Here is an 18,947-nt window from a genome sequence, read left to right as displayed (position 1 = left end):
GGCCCCCTGCATTGGGAGCGTGAGTCCTAACCACTGCGCCAACAGGGAAGTCCCTAAAACTGGTTTTTATAAATCGGCATTGAGTTGTTTACTTATGAAACATGGATTTGGGACTTTGTTGAGTACATAGGCCTTTGACAACTTCCTCAATTTCTTTCACTTTTACAGATCTGTTTAGGTTATTTGTGGTTTTCTAGAAAGTCATCTCTTTCATCTAGCTATTCAAGATCTAGGCTTCTTGTGTCGCTCATCTTCTATCTTCTCCCCCTTCTCTCCTCCCCTCTATTCTCAGTTCAGGGGACCAGGTTTAGCTGATCGGTATCTCTGCTTGCCGATTCCTGGGAAGAAGTTCTGGCTGTTCAGCCCAGCTCAGAGGTGTCCACCCTTGGTCCAATCAGCCACGGCCAGGGGAGCATCGTGTGGTACAACTAGGCTCATAGGTGTCGCCTCTGTGGGTCAGGAGAAGAGTCTTAGAGCAGGGAGGTTATAAAGTAGGCAGATATCTCAAAAATTTTCTCCTCAGTGCTTAGATTTAGCAATTATTTCATTTCAGGTTTTTTTCTAATTTGCCACTTTCCATTTGCATTGTTATTAAGTTATTGTTTCTGCTTTTCTTAGATTCATTTTGTTATCCATTTTCAAACTTCTTATTTGATTGTTTAATTTATTAATTTTATGTCTTGTGATCAGAAATTTGTATTTAAAGCTTCAAATTTTCCACTCAGTATAGTTTTAGTGTGTTCCACAGTTTTGTATGTAGTACTTTCATTAGCTTTATATTTCTGTTCTGATGTTGTCCTTGATTCAAACACTTGCTTTGGAAAGCTTTAAAAATTTTTTTCCACATTGTTGGGAGAGGGGGCTTATTATTATAGGTTTCATTTTGATTGTACTTGTGAGAGTGTGGAGTGTTTAATCTGAACGATTTCTACTTTATTATGGTTTTCTTTGTGTTCAAATAAGTGGCCCATTTTTGTAAATGTTCTAAAAGCTCTTTAACAGAATATGAGTTCTATAATTTAGCTGCTCTATTGCTTTATATATTTTTGAGACTTGATCCGTTAAGGACTGAGATTTTAGAGTGTTAGATGTGAGAATGTTAGAATCTATGACTATCTTTGTATTTGTAATCCTCCTTCCATATCCTGCCATTCTTTGCTTTGTGTGCTTTAATGGTATTATTTAATGGATAAAGTTCATGACCTCTACATCTGTTTTGTGGATCATGCACGTGATCATGATAAGTGATCCTTTTGGTCCCACTTAATAATCTTTTTGCCTCGAATTCAACTGTGCTGACATTAATATTGCAAACCTTACTCTTTATTTCCCCTTGGGATCTTTTTGCCTATTCTTTTATTTGTGGTTTTTATTGAGTCTCTCTGTTTCAAACTGATTCTTTACTCTTCTATTTAACAGAAATCAATCTTGCTAAGTAGTGTAAGCTACAGGTTTAACTGACATTTTTCCTCCAGTTACTGTTCCCGTCTATATTACACAATCAAGTCTTTTTTGTTTACATAATAAAGAAAAATGACTTTAACGGCCTTTGCTCTTTTGTGTCCCAACAGGTCTAGACGTCTGTGGATCCTCAAGATGTCGGTCTTACTCTTGGCCCTGGGCATTGTGTTATTTATGTTCAGAAGTGTGTACCTTTATACAGCGTCCAGTAACCACAAACCACAGCTCCCTCAGCCTACTCTGGCTGCCGGGATGCTGAAGCTTCTGCCTGAGGAACATGTCAGGAGCCTCTTTACCTATGATGGAATCTGGTGAGATAGCAAGTTACTCCACCTTGGTCTGACCTCTCCTTCCTGTGGCTCAGAGTGTCCTGTTGTGCCCACTTTACAGCCAGTTGCCTACCTTCCTGCACCTGTGTTGATTGCGAACGTGATTCCAAACCATGGAACCAGGAAAGGGCTTGGTCTGCAGGGCACGGACTCTGTTCCCAGCGAAGTCCCTTACGATTTTGGAGGGCCTGTTTAACCCAAACTACAGGAAAGATGTTGCCTTTCTGTCCCTCTGGCCTCCTCTTCTGGTTGGGGGTGCTGAGATGCCACTGACATTCCTGCGACTCTCAAGTTTAAAGAAGCTTGGGGAATTCCCTGGCGGTCCAGTGGTTAGGACTCTGAGCTTTCACTGCCGGGCCTGGGTTCGATCCCTGGTCGGGGAACTAAGATCACACAAGCCGCGCAGTGTGGCAGAAGTTTGGTGCAGGAGATGACTCAAGAGAGGGGGCCTTTTTTTTTTTTGGATTATAAAATTTATTTTTTATTATTTTATTGGAGTCTAGTTGATTTACAATGTTGTGTTAGTTTCAGGTGTACAGCAAAGTGATTCAGTTATATACAGAATATTGTGTAGAGTTCCCTGTGCTATACAATAGGTCTTTGTTGGTTATCTATTTTATCTATAGTAGTGTGTCTATGTTAATCCCAAGCTCCTAATTTATCCCTTCCCCCCACGTTTGTTTCCCCTTTGGTAACCATAAGCTGGTTTTGAGAGGGGGGGCCTTCTTGCTCTTTCCCCTTCCTTCCCCTCCCTGTGTCTTTGGGAACAGCCACTGCTGGCATTCTAGAGTCTCAACTCAACCCGGACGGTGGCTATGGGAAAGGAGAACCTGAGGGGAACCACACGCTGGGTTAGGCTTCAGGCCCCGCCTTACGCACCAGCCCACCCACCCAATCCGTGATCTTAGTCCTCATCTTGTTTTAGGCTCTTCCCGAAAAACCAGTGCAAATGTGAAGCTTCGGAACATCAGGGAAGCTATAACTTTGAGGATGCCTATGGCCAGAGAGACCTCCCTGCGGTGAAAATGAGGAGACAGGCTGAATTTGAACACTTTCAGAGGAGGTAATGCAGACTCTGAGGGCTCTTGGGCCCTGAGGTGCAACAGAAGCTCTCCCTACTGTCTCCTGAGGGTGTGGGTCCAGGGAGAGAAGGAAGGCACTCTCGCTCTTGCAGGGTCCCTGGAAGGAACTATTAGGAATAAACCAAGTAAAGAGAACTGAGGAAATAGTCCTTGAATAAAGATTTATAAAACTTGGGAATTCCCTGGCGGTCTAGCGTTAGTACTTGGCGCTCTCATTGCCAGGGGCCTGGGTTTGATCCCTGGCTGGGGAACTAAGAGCCTGCAAGCCATGCTGCGCGGCAAAAACAAAACAAAAAACCCACCACACTTGACGTGTCTCAAGCATTGCATAATAAAGAAAGAGCAAAGGAATGAAGAGACTTTGAAACGTCAGTGCGGTGTTGGTGGCACAGTCACTACACACCCAGGCCATCAGAGCACGTACCTTTAGAGTCTCACCATGTTGCATTATCTTATTCATTTATATGTTAAGAATGTACTGTCCCTCTGCTATGTGCAAAGTCCGGAGTTTTAAACCTTCAGGGTGTATTGGCCAGGATTGTCAGTTGAAAAGAGCAGAGATGGATTGTGTCTGGCTCATATCAAGAGAGAATTTGTAGGAAGGATGTTGGCACTTCCCCCAAATCCATAGGTGGTAGGATGACCAGGCTGGGAAATCAAGAACCAGGGGAGCACGGAATGGCTGAGCAGGTCTTTTCCCTTTTTTTATCCCTCCCAGCAATCATTTATGAGTTTCAGTGGAAAGCGTGCTGTAATAAATAATATCACGGTGATTAAGGACTTGAACTCTTGAACTCGGAACAGGCTGGATGGCAAGTTACTTAGCCTCATGGTACTTCAGTATCTTCATATGAAAAACTGTAACAGAGATACCTCCTTCATAGGTTTATTGTAAGGAACATTGTGTTAACATACAAAAGGCTAGTAACTCATAAAGGGCCTGACATATAGAAGCACTGCAAAAATACTACCTACGGTCATTGTTGTGGTTTATTAACATTATCATTCTTATAGTTCTTCACAGGCAATACATAATACACTAAGAGGGACTTCCCTGGTGGTCCAGTGGTTAAGACTCCGCGCTTCCACTGCAGGGGGTGCAAGTTCGATCCCTGATTGGGGAACTAAGATCCGCATGCTGCGCAGTGCGGCCAAAAAAAAAAAAAAAAAGAAATACATAAATCACCTAAATAGTAGATTGTTATAAGTGCTATGTGGAGAGGTAAATTAAAGTATTGTGGTTGATGGCATAAAATTTAATGGGACAATGAAAAAAGGTGACCTTGAACTCTGATTTGTATATCAAGCAGGAGTCTCCCACAATCCCCCATCCCAGAAAAGCATCCCAGAAGGAAGAGTTAACACAGGGCCCAAAGCCAGAGTGGGCCTTTCCTGATGGCTGCATGATACGAAAGCAGGCCATAGCCGTTGCCGCCTAGTGCATCAGCTGGAGGCTGGCGGTATGAGTCCAGAGGGGCCAGTGGTGACGGCCCTGGTAAGCCAGCAGGAGGAATGTGCATTTTGCTTTCTGGGTGACGCAAAGAATTGAACAGTTTTAAAAAGTGGCAAGTTATTCTATGAGATACTTTCATATATAAAATATCACTCTGGCTTTTCTACGGAGGATAACCCGGAGGGAAGGCAAAGGGAAGGCAGGGAGACCTGTTGAGTAGCTGGGGGGAAGGTTAACGTTCCTTCTGCTGCCGCGACAGATGTTGTCTGTGCCTCTTTGATGAACGGTCCCTAGGCCACTGCCTTACTGCTCAGTTGACTGAGCCTAAGTCTTGAATTAAGGAAGGGAAAGGGGCAGGCAGGCCCCTCCAGGTTTGATTGTGGGAATCAGTCACTACCCCAGACTCCACACAAATGCAAGACTCCCCAGAAGAGGGAACAGCAGCAGGAGGGAGTGTTGGAGATCAGGAAGCCAGTGCAGTGTGCAGGTGATCCTGGCGGGGGTGTGAGCCCGGGCCCCACGTGGCTGTGCAAGGAGCGTGGGGCTCAGCGGCTAACAGCGCTGCCAAGGAACAGACTGGCTGCGTCCTCCACGTCTCAGCTGGGCGACCCTGGGCAAGCAGCTTAACCTCCTCTGTGATGTGGGGATGATAATAGTCCCTCGGGTTGGCTTTTAGTAAGTTGATCCATGGAAGGCCTTTATAGCCTCAGTGAAGTTATAGGATAGTAGAGGAGGTAAGAAAAATATATAGATAGACAGATTATATGATAAGCTCTTACACCAAGCAGAACCTGTGCCCTGGCCCTGTGCCCCTGTAACACCGTCTGCCTGCTTCCTGCCAGGATGGTTCCCACCGTTTGCCTCCTGGTCTCCCTTTGCCACTGTCTGTGAGGTCCCTGTGCTCGGGGACTTGAGGTGCTTGGCACAGAGTAGGGCTAACAGGCATCTGTAGAATAAGTGGATGGTGGGAGGGGAAACACGGGGGCGTGTTTATGTTGGAAGATGGCTCTGTCTGTGTCCTGGGTGGCCCAGGGCTGCAGAGGGAGAGAAGTCACGGCCGTCCCCAGCAGGGAGTGCCTCAGGTGTGCACCTGGCAGGAGGTGCACGGTGGGGGAAGGGAGAGCAGGGAGGGAGCTTTGAAGAGATTGGAGCAGGTGGGCTGGGAGGCAGGGAGGGATAAGGAGAAGTACTAGCTGGGAGTGGGGACTAGTCTGGAGGGAGCTGGGCAGAAGGAATTACAAGAAGGAACAGATTCCAAACTGGGAAGGCCAAGGACTGGCCATGTTCTCACTTGGCCCTCCTTCACCTGTTGGAAATGCCCAGCTCTCTTGGGATTATACCTGGCAATCCGGGTATGAACAAAAACAGAGTCCGGTAATGATAACTGACATGAATTGGGTCTCAGGCCATTAAGGAAGTAGCTGGGCGGGCAGACTCGTAGCGCGGAGCAAGGCGCTGAGTTAGGTACAAAGATCAATCTGATCGAGAGAACATCTCTCAATGAGCTTACAGTATAATAGAGGGATACAGCGTGTGCCCTCCCCCCGGGGTCAAGTGGCCACTCTCCCCGTCACAGCCTCCCTGCGCCACCATCATCACAGAGCACATGGGCAGTCTGTGGCCCAGGGAGTGTTTTCAGCAAATTGTGTGGAACTCAAGAGTTCAATCCCAAGCTCAATGTTGTAATAGCAGTCAGAGGGAGGGATGTGGTAGGTTTTAAGAGGGAGAGCAGCATCTAGCTCCGAGAATTGAAAAAGGAACATTCAAGAAAAAGGTGACATTCAGAGCTGGCCTGACCTCTGTTACTGAACAGACGACTTTTTTTTTTTTTTTAAAGAGGAACTTAATTAATTAATTAATTAATTAATTTTTGGCTGTGTTGGGTCTTCATTTCTGCACGAGGGCTTTCTCTAGTTGTGGCAAGCGGGGGCCACTCTTCATCGCGGTGCACGGGCCTCTCACTATCGCAGCCTCTCTTGTTGTGGAGCACAGGCTCCAGACGCGCAGGCTCAGTAGTTGTGGCGCACGGGCTTAGTTGCTCCGCGGCATGTGGGATCTTCCCAGACCAGGGCTCGAACCTGTGTCCCCTGCATTGGCAGGCAGATTCTCAACCACTGCGCCACCAGGGAAGCCCCCTGAACAGACGACTTTGTATTCTAGCTTTTGGAGTCTGGCTCTGGGTTCTCACCTTTCCAGGAAAGGGACTTTATTGATCTCTTTGTCCTCAGTTTAGCACGGGGCCAGGCAAGTCAAGAAATGAATGAATAAGAGGCATGGGGTGATGTGTGACTCTGGACAGAGCTCTGGGTGTGATTCACTTCCTGAGGGAAGAGAAGCAGTTTGGAGGATGAAGCTTCAGGCATTAAAAAGGAATGAAGTAGATCCCGCTGCACCTTTAGAAGGTGAAGTAGATCTGCACCTTTCTGCATCAAGGTGCAGAAAGGTTGTACAGTGTATTTGTTTGTGTTTTTAGAAGAGGGGTGGACATTTGTGTGGTTGCGTGCGTGTGTGGAGGTGTGTTTATGTATGTTGGGGGGAGAAGTATGAACAGTGGTGGTAAATGTTTAACAATGGGCTTTTGATAGTGGCTTGTAGTGTTTGCCAATTTCTGTGGTTTAATAATCACACTGTGGCTGATATCAAGCTACAGACAAGATATCACTGAATTCCAGTTATAAAATATCTCCACCATACAGATACAATAGATGAAAATAACCTCAAGAGCAGAATAATAGGAAAATGTAGTAAAATAATTTGGAAGTGGAGAGTTTTGAGTATTTATTACCTGTGTTCCCGTTGTATTTAATTTTAAATGTATATAATTTAATTTTTATTACTGGCTGTGTTTAAAAGCTGGCTTTCAAAGTTCCTGAAAATTCAACAATTGACTCTCCTGTGTCAGTACAACCAGCTCTCACACACCACTATTATACATGAATATCAATGGCTATGTGTCCCTTGGTGGCAGGCAAGTGAGTAAGCAAGATTTTGCCTTACAAGCCCCTTTCACACAAAGTGTCCAAGCTTTCCAGGGGACAGCGGGCTGGGCCAAGTCATTGAGGCACCTGCTTTCAATGGCTGATACGCTGGCTACCAATTTAGGGGTATCCACGAGGCCCGGCTCTGGGAAATGTTTCTGCTAGTCAGTCCCCCATGCTCAGGAAGGAAGATCCTGCTTGGGGCTAATGGTGTCTTTCTCCTCACCTCAATCCTTCAAGGGCTCAAGATCTTCACATTTTCCCCTGCAGTCTGAGGGACGTGCCCCCCGCCCCCAGGTGTAATTACACTCTGGATAAACTACACTCAGATGCACAAACTCCATCTGCCGGCTCACTCTGTTCTTTTGCACACCGCTGACAGTCCAGTGGTTTCTTGCTGGTATGGGGCAGGTCTGGAAATTGTGGGATGGGTAGGACTCAGACCTGGGTTTTTATCTGGCAATACAGGTTTTAAGCCAAGCTATCAGAGCTTGGGTACCGCATCCCAGTAGATTTCAGCTGAGCGGGACCGGACAGCCCTCAGGCCAGGAGGCTGGACACCGACACTCTCGGAGCCTAACGATGTCCCTGCCCAGATCCTCCTAGCACTGTTCTTAGCAAAACACATCAGTCAACAAGGATTGTTTCCACATTCTCTGTTTCACACACTCTCTTCCTCTGAGTTTCATTTGGCATCTTCAGGCTAGAAACCTGCCTGTCTCAGCTCAGCAAGTACAAACTTGATTGGCCTAGATCAGTGGCTCCCAAAAGTTTTTCTGTCCCAGCACACCTGGGGGAATAGGGCACTCTACAACTTCTTGGTAACAGCAAGTAGAGATTCTTCTGGGGGTGATGGGGGGCCTGGGTAGTAAAAGGGATGTTATTCCATACTAATTTTTATACTGTTACACACACAGATGAACACACATAATCACACACATATTTATGTGTTTATATATATATCCATATAAACATATACTACTGGTGTTTTGTGTGTATATATATATTTTTATATATAAATTTATTTAGTTAGTTTTTGGCTGCGTTGGGTCTTTGTTGCTGCGCGTGGGCTTTCTCTGTTTGCGGCGAGCGGGGGCTACTCTTCGCTGCAGTGCGCGGGCGTCTCACTGCAGTGGCTTTTCTTGTAACAGAGCACAGGCTCTAGGCTCACGAGCTTCAGTAGTTGCAGCACGCAGGCTCAGTAGTTGTGGCATGCGGGCTCTAGAGCGCAGGCTCAGTAGTTGTGGCGCACGGGATTTGTTGCTCTGCGGCATGTGGGATCTTCCCGGACCAGGGCTCGAACCCGTGTCCCCTGCATTGGCAGGCGGATTCTTAACCCCTGTGCCACCAGGGAATTACCTTGTGTGTGTATTTTTAATGTAATTGGTACCATAAGAACAAATGACTCTGAAATTTGCTTTCATTCAATGGTTTTTTTCGTTTTATTTTTTTAATATTTATTTATTTATTTATTGGGTTGCACTGGGTCTTAGTTGCGGCAGGTGGTCTCCTTAGTTGTGTCATGTGAACTCTTAGTTGCGGCATGCATGTGGGATCTAGTTCCCTGACCAGGGATCAAACCCAGGCCCCCCGCATTGGGAGCGCGGAGTCTTAACCACGGCGCCACCAGGGAAGTCCCTTTTCTTTTTCCATTTTAAACAAGAAGTTTATTTAAACCACAAGATGTTTGACTTGAAGAGAAAAACTATCCAGGATGCATTTCTTTTCTAAGAATTTACACCTCCTTAAATACCGATTGCTTTACCTGTAACAGTTACGTGCAAGAGGGTTATAAAATTGTCCTTGGTTTTACAAAGATGAATGAAAGACATTAAAATTCTCCAATAGAACAAGGTATGCAAGGATTTTTTTATCTTGTTATTCTTGTGTTAAACAGTGAGAGCAAAATAACTTGCTGAACATGAAGACAAGAGCTGAGTGAGCCTGTTGCTAATGGAGAAGGCGGTATTTTCTCGTAACCAGAATTCCCCCATCCCATCTCCATTTGATGCCAGTCAAAACATACCACTGGCTATTTAGTTTTAAAAAAATGCAACAAGTGGGAATTCCCTGGCAGTCCAGTGGTTAAGACCCCAAGTTTCCACTGCCGTGGCCCGGGTTCCGTCTCTGGTAGGAGCATTGTGCGGCCAGAAAGCAAGCAAGCAATATGTTTGTGCACATACACTTGTCACACACACCAGGAATGGGGAAGCGGAAAATGAAAGAACAGAGAAAACGATACTGTAGTGGTCAGGATGTGGTGGAACCAAACTGTGGTCTTCTGAGAATGTCTCCTTGGTCTGGAGGAACAAAGTAGCAGGTTCCCTTTTTAGTGGACACCCCCTGTCTGCTGCTGGGACACATCAGTGGTATCTCCAGCCTCCATTTCCAACTGTGTGGGTGTGTCTTTCTCATTGATTGGCTGCCCATCAAATCGGAATCGGATCTGCCTCATGGACACACCCTGCTGGTCACATAGGCTTCCGTCCGCTTGCTAAGTGGTGTGTGCCTCTTCATCTTAAACTGCGCGGTGGAACCATCCTACCCCGCCTCCTTCAAATCACGTGATAACCATTCTCAGTCTTGACTCCTTCCTTGGGCTTTCTGTCCGTCATCCGAGCGCCAGAGTCTCCTCAGCTGCCATTTCACAAAAGAGGTACCAGGTCTGCACCAAATGAGCACACAAGCAACACCAGGAGCCTCAATGATATATTTTTAAGAGCGGTCTATACATCTAGCTCATTCCTTTTAATTGCTATACAGCTATGAATATGAATGCAATGAATTTTATTAAGCCATTCCCCTATTGAAAGATATTCAGATTTTTGCAAAATTTTTATTATTACATTTACATAATTTATAATAATATTACATTATACTTACATTCTTTCCTTCATTTATTAAGATGTGTATAAGGATGTTCACTTCAGGCAATGCTGAAACAAACCTCCTTATGCATGTCCTACTGTTGACAACCACAAGTTTCTCCCCTTACCTAGCATCTGAATTGCTCAGTCATAGGATATGCTTATTTCTGCTTTTAATAAATATGGCCAGATTGCCTTCAAGAGGACCAACATTTATTCACACTTTCATGAAGAGTCGGTAAGTGTAGTACCTTATTTACATATTCTCTACCTAATCAACACTCGCTATCATAAAATTTTAAAACTTCAAGGAAAAGGTACCATTGTTTTTTTCATTGCTTTTAAAGTTGCGTTTCCCTGATCAATATTGCAGTTGAGCGTGTTTCATATATTTATTAGCCATTTGTATTTCCTCTGCTGTTAATTGCCTATTTCTGTACCTTTCCATTTTAAAATTTTGTCTTTTTCATGTTCCCGTAAATACTTCAGTAGTCTAATCTTTCTTCCAGGTAATCTAAATGATTTCCATGGTTAAGCGGATCCCTGAAGCCTACCTATCAACTGTATTACCTTAGTCCCTCAAACAGTCAATATCACTGGATTGTGTTATGTCTTTGACTGAAGGTTGTTACAACAACAAAGCCATCTGGAAATGACCACTGTGTTTGCTCTAAAAATATTGAGACAACATCCACTCCTAGATAAAGTTTTATATATTTTATTTGTTCAGTGACAAGAAAAGTTTTACCACCGTTCAGGAGTTGGTCTGCTTTGTCCTTTGTCCAGCGTATTGTCAATTACTTTGTACCTTGGCTACCAGGAAGTTCAGATGTGTATTTGGTGTTTAGCAACTGCTGCTGGGTTGGCCGATATGGTCTGATTATCTTGTTTCTTCTTTTTTGCTGGCTGTGATTTTGATTTTGAATGTGCTTTGTTGTAATCTGCTTCAATTCCTTTGTGGAATTAGAGGCTGGAGGGAGGGGCAGGAATAAAGGAGGAGAGAAAATGGAGGGCAGATCGGGCCAACCTACTTTCAATTTCTCACCATTGGCAGCACAAAGCTCTGGGTACAAACATCACTTTAAGAACTAACTAGGGACAGGCATCAAAGCAGCTGCCAATGGTTTTGTTTCTCTGCAGAGAAGGGCTGCCTCGCCCACCGCCCCTGCTGGCTCAGCCCAACCTGCCCTTTGGGTACCCTGTCCACGGGGTCGAAGTGATGCCCCTGCACACGGTTCCCATCCCAGGTAGGTACATCTCTGTTCAGAAAAGACCCGAGCAACCTTCTTATTCCTTCTTAAGCAAAAGGAGGAAGCAGAAGGGAACAGTCATTCATTGGGTACCTGCTGTGTACCCAGCACAATGAAGCGTGACATGGTTTCATTTAATGAAATGAAACCATTTCATTAGCCTCACTCTTTCCACCACTGGGAATCACCCTCAGTAGCTGTAACCTCCCTGGGTATCCGAGATAACATAGAAGAGCACAGAAATCTATGTGCATCGAGGAATCTTGGAACATAATTGGCTTTTTGGTGGCCTCCAGCATCATGGGAGCAGGCAAAGCATGAGCCCATCTCCAGGGAGTGCATATGGCAAAGGATATTTATGCCAGTTAAAACTCCCCTCTACAAGGGAATTTTACACACTCTTTTAGTTCAGCATCACATCCTTGTGAGGTAAATATTATTTTGCCAACTTCACAGAGTTATCTAAGGCCACATAAGAAGAATATGTCTGAATTAGAGCTTGAATTGATCATATTATAAGAACAGAGATAGATTCTAAAATAAAATAATTTGGGATGAATTGCTAGTTTGTTTGTTTGTTTTTAATAAATGTTTATTGCTGAATGTTACTGAGGTTTTTTCTTTTTTTTTAAAGTTTAATTTTTATTTATTTATTTATTTATGGCTGTGTTGGGTCTTCGTTTCTGTGCAAGGGCTTTCTCTAGTTGTGGCAAGTGGGGTCCACTCTTCATCGAGGTGCGCAGGCTTCTCATTATCGCGGCCTCTCTTGTTGCGGAGCACAGGCTCCAGACGCGCAGGCTCAGTAATTGTGGCTCACGGGCCTAGTTGCTCCGCGGCATGTGGGATCTTCCCAGACCAGGGCTCGAACCCGTGTCCCCTGCATTGGCAGGCAGATTCTCAACCACTGCGCCACCAGGGAAGCCCCAGTTGCTAGTGTTTTTGAATAGTCATTTAAAAAATGATTTGCCACTTTGGGTAGTTCTTTTTTTATTGTGGTAAAACATAACATAAAATTTACCATTTTAACCATTTTGAAGTGTCTAGTTCTGTGGCATTAAGTACATTCACATTGTTCTGCAACCATCACCAGCAACTATCTCTAGAACTTTTTCATCTTTCCAACTGAAACTCTGCACCCATTTAACAGTAACTCCCTTTTCCCCCCAGTCCCTGGCAACCACCATTCTATTTTCTGTCTCTATGAATTTGACTATTCCAGGAAACTCATATAAGGATGATTCATTATTTATCTATTGCTTCCTTCCCTTCAGTAACAGAGATACCTGGAAGGGACTGGATTAATTCACAGCACCCATCCAAAACTGAGGGTGGGCATCAGAGGCTTTAGAACTGCTGGAATTTGAGAAGGACCATGGGACACCATCTAATAGAGCCCTGGGGAGAGGGGAGTGGTCAGCAAACTCTCTGGATAGGTGACACTTAAAGGGACTCTGGAGGGATGTGTAGGAGTCGGCCAGGAAGGTGAGAGCATCAGGGAGTCCTTGGCATCCTCTCAAATGGTGTTTTTTTGTCCTTTTTCCTGTGTTCTCCAGGTCTCCAGTTTGAAGGACCAGATGCTCCCATCTATGAGGCAAGAGTCCCCTTCCCAGCTCCCTTTTGCACTTGGCATCCTGTCCTTGGCTCACTGCCTGTGCCCCCTTCCCCCCATGGTAGCTGGTTTCAGATTTTGACAGAGTCTCTATCCTGATTAAATATTAGACGTGAGTCCATGGTGGGGAGAGGGGGAAGGGTGCCTATAGAAGTCATGAATTATCCAGCCGTGGGGTAGCTGGAGTTCCAGGGAGGACTTCCAGAACACTGGGCCACCAAGGGTGCTGCTGCCTTCAGCTACAAGAGGAAGCTGCCGCCACAGCCGGGCTGTGTTGCCTCTGTTCGGGTCAGCGCCAGCAAGGTGGATGCTCTGTGGCCTGCCCTTCTTTCCCATTTAAGATAGCTCCAAATCAAGGTCTATGCAAGTATGTCTAAGGGGTGGGATGTAAATCACATCCAGAACCCTAACTGAAAAGGAGTGTGGGAAATATAGTTTTAGTTTTCCCCCTTCTGCATGCCACACAAGGCTGTAATGGGTGGTGATTGAGCAAAGCTGCTCTGTCCTCCAGAGGGCGCCTCTGGCCACCTCCCCCGCAACTACCCTCACCGCCGCTGCCCCCTACACCTTTGTCACTTTGTCTCTACTCTGTGTTACCTTCTTTTGTGTGTGTGTGTGTTACCTTCTTCATGGCACTTATCATACCTGAATTACTTTATATATGTCATGATATGCTTATTGCCACTCTTCCTCACTAGACTATAAGCTTCTTGAAGGCAGGGAGTCTGTCTTATTCACTACTCTTTTCCCAGTGCCTGTAGTTTGGATTTCAGAAAGTATCTCTCGAATGACTAAAGTGTTTTCAGCAGGAATGACATAATCTAGGTTACTTTTCCTAAAGATAACTGGCTGTTGCAGAAGACAAGAAGGCAAGGGAAGAGAGTAGCAGTGGGGATGGAGAGAAGCAGACGGATTCTAGCTACATGTTGAAGGTGGACCGGGCAGGACTCACTCATGGATTGGCTGTAGGCGTGGGGGAAAGAGCAGGACAAGAATGACTTCATTTGGGGACTGGAACAGCTGAGTGGGTGGAGGTGCCATTCACAAGGCCAGGAGAGCCAGGGACGGGGTGGAAAACAGGTTTATCGAGAAAAAAACATAGTTCAGTTTTGAAGATATCAGTTTGAGCTGCTTGTGAAACTTCCTAGCAGAGCAACCAACCAGGCAGCTGGATCTCAGAAAGATAGGAGCTGAAGATGTACTTTAAAAAAAAAAAAAAATTATTTACTTTATTTATTTATTTTATTTATTTACTTTTGGCTGCGTTGGGTCTTCGTTGCTGCACGCGGGCTTTCTCTAGTTGCTGCGAGCGGGGGCTACTCTTCATTGCGGTGCGCAGGCATCTCATTGCGGTGGCTTCCCTTGTTGCAGAGCACAGGCTCTAGGCGCACGGGCTTCAGTAGTTGTGGCACGTGGGCTCAGTGGTTGTGGCTCACAGGCTCTAGAGCACAGGCTCAGCAGTTGTGGCGCACGGGCTTAGTTGCTCCACAGCATGTGGGATCTTCCAGACCAGGGATCGAATCCTTGTCCCCTGCATTGGCAGGCGGATTCTTAACCACTGCACCAGCAGGGAAGTCCCTGAAGATGTACATTTTTAAACCATCAGCATATGAATAGTATTTAAGCTGCCGCCTCCTCTAGTGAGAAGGTGTAGATTAAGAAGGGAAGAGGACGCAGAACCAAACCCTGAAAAACTCTCTTTGGAGGTCAGATAGACAAGGAGGAGTCGGCAAACAGAATTCAAAAGGAGCAGCCATGGGACTTCCCTGGTGGTGCAGTGGTTAAGAATCTGCCTGTCAGTGCAGGGGACACAGGTTCAATCCCTGGTCTGGGAAGATCCCACATGCCGCGGAGCAACTAAGCCCGTGCAGCACAACTGCTGAGCCCATGTGCCACAACTACTGAAGCCCGCGTGCCTAGAGCCTGTGCTCAGCAACAAGAGAAGCCACTGAAATGAGAAATGAGAAGCCTGCGCACTGCAACGAAGAGTAGCCCCCGCTCGCCACAACTAGAGAAAGCCCGCGCGCAGCAACGAAGACCCAATGCAGCTATAAACAAACAAACAAACAAATAAATAAATAAGCAAGCAAGCAAGCAAGCAGCCAGGGTAGGAAGAAAATGGTATCCTGCAAGGCAAGAGATAAGAATGCTTCAGAAATGGCCCTTGAACACACCAGGTCCTAGGACTTGATTCTTCTTTACTGGGGCTGGGGCAGCAACCGCAGAGCCAGACCCTAGGTTTCAGGGGCACCCGTGATCCTTCTCCTCTCGTGTTTATGCGCTCTGCTCCCTGCTGGCCATTCTGGGTATGTGCTGTTCTTTGCATTTCATCTTTCTATCCCATCCACCCTAGGTCAGCCTGACAGCTTCTCTGGGGACACTGAACACCCTCGCTGACATCCCAGACAGCGTGGTGCAGGGCAGAGGCCAGAAGCAGCTGAACATTTCGACCAGTAACCGGAAGCTTTTGAATTTCATACTCCAGCACGTGACATACACAAGCACAGAGTATCAGCGCTGCAGGGTGGGTGTAGGTGAGAGGCTGTCCTTGGATGCTTAGGGACCTGTCCAAAATGCTTAGGGACCCAGAAAAACCCCATCAGGCCCTCAAAGTCTTCCTCCTCCAGGAAGCCTGCCTCTCTGGCTCCTGTTTCTAACTCTAAACACCTAACTTCCCAATTACTGTACCCAGTGCTATCCCCCACGTTGCCATTGACCACATAGAGTGACTTGAAGGAAAGGACAGGCAAAATGCCTGCTCAGCTCTCCATGAAGACAGATCATTCATGCTGTGCCCCTAGAAACCATCCAGTTCTGTTCCTCATTCTCAGTAGCAAGCAAAGCTGAAGATTTTGGCTGCAGTAGATGGCGGGCAGTCTATGCATCAGTATCTTGTCCTGGGCACTAACAGGAAAGAGGGATGTGGGGAGCTAGCAGCCCCCAGGTCAGTGGCTTTGTCTTCCTCCTCCCATCCCAGTCCCCATTCCCGTCCCCAGAATTCCTGGGAGAACAACTCCTGCCACCGTCAGGGCAGCCCCAGTTTCTTTCTGGATGAATTAAAGGCACCCGTTCCCATTTTGAGTGGCTACACAGGGTGCATTCCCAGGACACAAACAGAAAAAATGAAGTGTGGGACAGATTTCCCATGAGCACAAACTAGAGGCAGAGTTCTCTTCACCTTCAGATTTTCAAACATTTCTTATCACAAAATGACCCTGTGAGGTATAAAATGGGGCAGGTAGTATTATCCTGGTTTTGTAGATAGAGAAGGAGGTGAAGTGATTTACCCAAGGAATTTCAGATAACAAGGCAAAGTCAAACTTAATCCATCCCTCTGATTCCAAGCCCACTTTACCCGACAGATTCTCACGGGGAGGAAATGTGAGTTTCGGAGGTGATCAGCTGGTTGCCCCAGGGATGCACAGCAGGTTATGAGGCGGGATGCCATAGACCATGTGGTCTTCAGTCTCGTTCCACCAGTCCACTCCCACATCCCGTCGGCTTCCCGGGCAGCATGGGGGGTGACCCAGACACAGTGCACCCGCCCTGACCTTATTTCTCTCTCCAGTGAGTCTGCAGTCCAAGTCCTCAGTGGCCAAGTTTCCGGTGACCATCCGCCTTCCTGTTATGCCCAAGTTATATGACCCTGGACCAGGTAAGGCCCTTGTCCCTGGGGCTTCATGGTGGGTCCTATAGAATATTGGTGAGATTCAGAAGGGATCCCATCTGAGATGGAGGAGGAGGAGAATTATAAAAATAGAGTGGTACTGGAGCAGGAATAGATACATCAATGGAATCAAATTAGAAATCGAGAAATAGACATGTTGGAATCTTACCATGTGATAAAGGAAGCTTTTCAAATTAAAGGGAGAAAAGATGGATTATTCAAGAAATCATGCAGGATAACTGTGTAACTATGTGGAAAAGAACAAGTTGAATCTATCTCACAGCTCATACCAAGATAAATTCCAAATAGGCAAATATCTATTTTTTTTTAAGTACTAGAAAAAAACGTGGAGTTAAAAAATAACTTTGGAGTGACTTCTCTGGCGGTCCAGTGGTTAGGACTCCGTGTTTCCACTGCAGGGGGCGTGGGTTCGATCCCTGGTCCGGGAACTAAGATCCCACATGCCGTGCGGCGCAGCCAAATAAATAAATAAATAAAAACTTTGGAGTATAAGACTTTTCTAAATATGACACAAAACCCAGAGGCCATAAGGAAAAGACTAAAAACATAAAATACATAACAATTTTTAATGTTTTTATGACAAACTTACCATATGCAAAGTCAAATGACAAAGGACAAATTGGGAAAAAAATATCTTCAACACACATTAAAGTCGAAAGTCTAATTTTACTTAAGAGCACTTGTGAATCAATAAGAAAAGAATATCAATAAGAAAAGAACAATAAGAAAAGAATAAGCCAATTCACAAAAAGTTAAATTCAAGAATACTTTTAGCCATTAAAATATATGCTCAATTTCATGCTAAGAAAATTGCAAATGAAAACTACATTCATATTGTATTGGAGGAGTGGGGAAACATAAACTATGAGTGGTATCTTAGTTCCCTGACCAGGGATGGAACACGCGCCCCCTGCAGTGGAAGTGCAGATTCTTAACCACTGCACCGCCAGGGAAGTCCTGTCTATCAGCATTTTAAATGTATATGTGCTTTGGTCCAGCCACTTATCATGTGGCTTCTAGAAATTATCCTACAGATGCTTACATCTGTGTGAAATGACATTTGTTTGAAGGTATTTATTGCAGCATTGTTTGCAATGACAAAAACCTTAAAAGTGGGAGGCACTGGTTAAATCAAGTGTGGTCCATCGGTATAATGAAATGCCACGCAGTGCCATTCAGAAGGACGGAGGAGGAAAACAGGAGCAGGAAGGTTTTTATTCTGATACAAAATGCTTTTGAAGATGTACAGAAAAGAGTAAAGAGTAAGCTACCATTTCTGTAAAAAGGAAGGGGGAAAGAAGACATAACTGCTTGATTACAGAAAAATAAACAAGAAATTAGTAATACTGGTAAACTCCTGGGAAGAAACCAAGTAGTTGGGAACAGGGATGGGAAGAAGTATTTTCATGGTGTAACTTTCAATACATTTAGAATTTTGAACAGTTGACATTTTTTTACTGTATTACCTATATATTCAAAATGTAATCTATTCAAATAGATTCTTTTCAAAATATAAATTGTTATTTTAAAGTAATAGTATTAAGTATCTATGGAGAGGGATTTAAAGTATGGGCTTAACATCATAACTTTCTCAAAAATAAAAGAAATAAGTACAAGGAGTTCACAAAAAAGCTTTTTTGGCTTCAGTTTGTTTTAAAGATAAAGTGTTACCGATAAAATGGAAATCACCACAATCTTATTCCCCTCCCTTCTTCCAGCAGTCATGATCTTTCTTTTCCCTGTTTTTGTACATTTTAATATGTAGATTTCTATTCTTACACACGTGTACACACACACACAGAGCATATACAGTGTGGTACAATGCATTTTTGAACTTCTCATAAAAGTTACATTGTATGGCATGAACTTCTAGTTTCTGACCTTTTGTCAGTCCATGGCTTGTCTTTTGATTTTGCTTCGGGGTCTTTTGTTATTATAAAGCTTTATCCTTTAATAAAATTGATTCCTTGGTTTTTTTCTAGCTTTTGCTTTTTGTGCCTTATTCAAGAAATTCTTCCCTACGTTGGAGCCATAAAGATACTCTCCTGTATTTTTTTCAAAAGTTGCACATGTTTGGTTCTTACATTTAGATACTTACGTGTGGCATGTGAAGAGGACCTAATTTTTTGTGTATGGAGAGCCTATTGTCCCACCACCACAGACCTAGTGGTCCAGCCTCCTCCTGCTTGTACAGCTGGCCCCTCACACACCCACTTTCATGCATGCAGGG

At 45.0% G+C, this 18,947-nt stretch overlaps 1 protein-coding gene and 1 pseudogene across 1 annotated transcript in view; one reads left to right on the top strand and one right to left on the bottom strand.

The window, feature by feature from the left end:
• The window catches only part of B4GALNT2 (beta-1,4-N-acetyl-galactosaminyltransferase 2), a 58,642-nt gene that overhangs the window by 25,669 nt on the left and 14,026 nt on the right, over nt 1-18,947 (top strand). The window contains 6 exon segments of the mRNA XM_036837047.1: nt 1,572-1,772; nt 2,716-2,853; nt 11,311-11,417; nt 12,974-13,011; nt 15,383-15,563; nt 16,598-16,684. Of these exon segments, the coding sequence (XP_036692942.1) occupies nt 1,572-1,772; nt 2,716-2,853; nt 11,311-11,417; nt 12,974-13,011; nt 15,383-15,563; nt 16,598-16,684 (752 nt within the window).
• On the bottom strand, nt 9,633-9,918 carry LOC118886812 (annotated as a pseudogene).

This window comes from Balaenoptera musculus, chromosome 20, assembly GCF_009873245.2.
Source record: "Balaenoptera musculus isolate JJ_BM4_2016_0621 chromosome 20, mBalMus1.pri.v3, whole genome shotgun sequence".
Classification (NCBI taxonomy): domain Eukaryota; kingdom Metazoa; phylum Chordata; class Mammalia; order Artiodactyla; family Balaenopteridae; genus Balaenoptera; species Balaenoptera musculus.
This window is presented reverse-complemented; position numbering and strand designations above follow the sequence as displayed.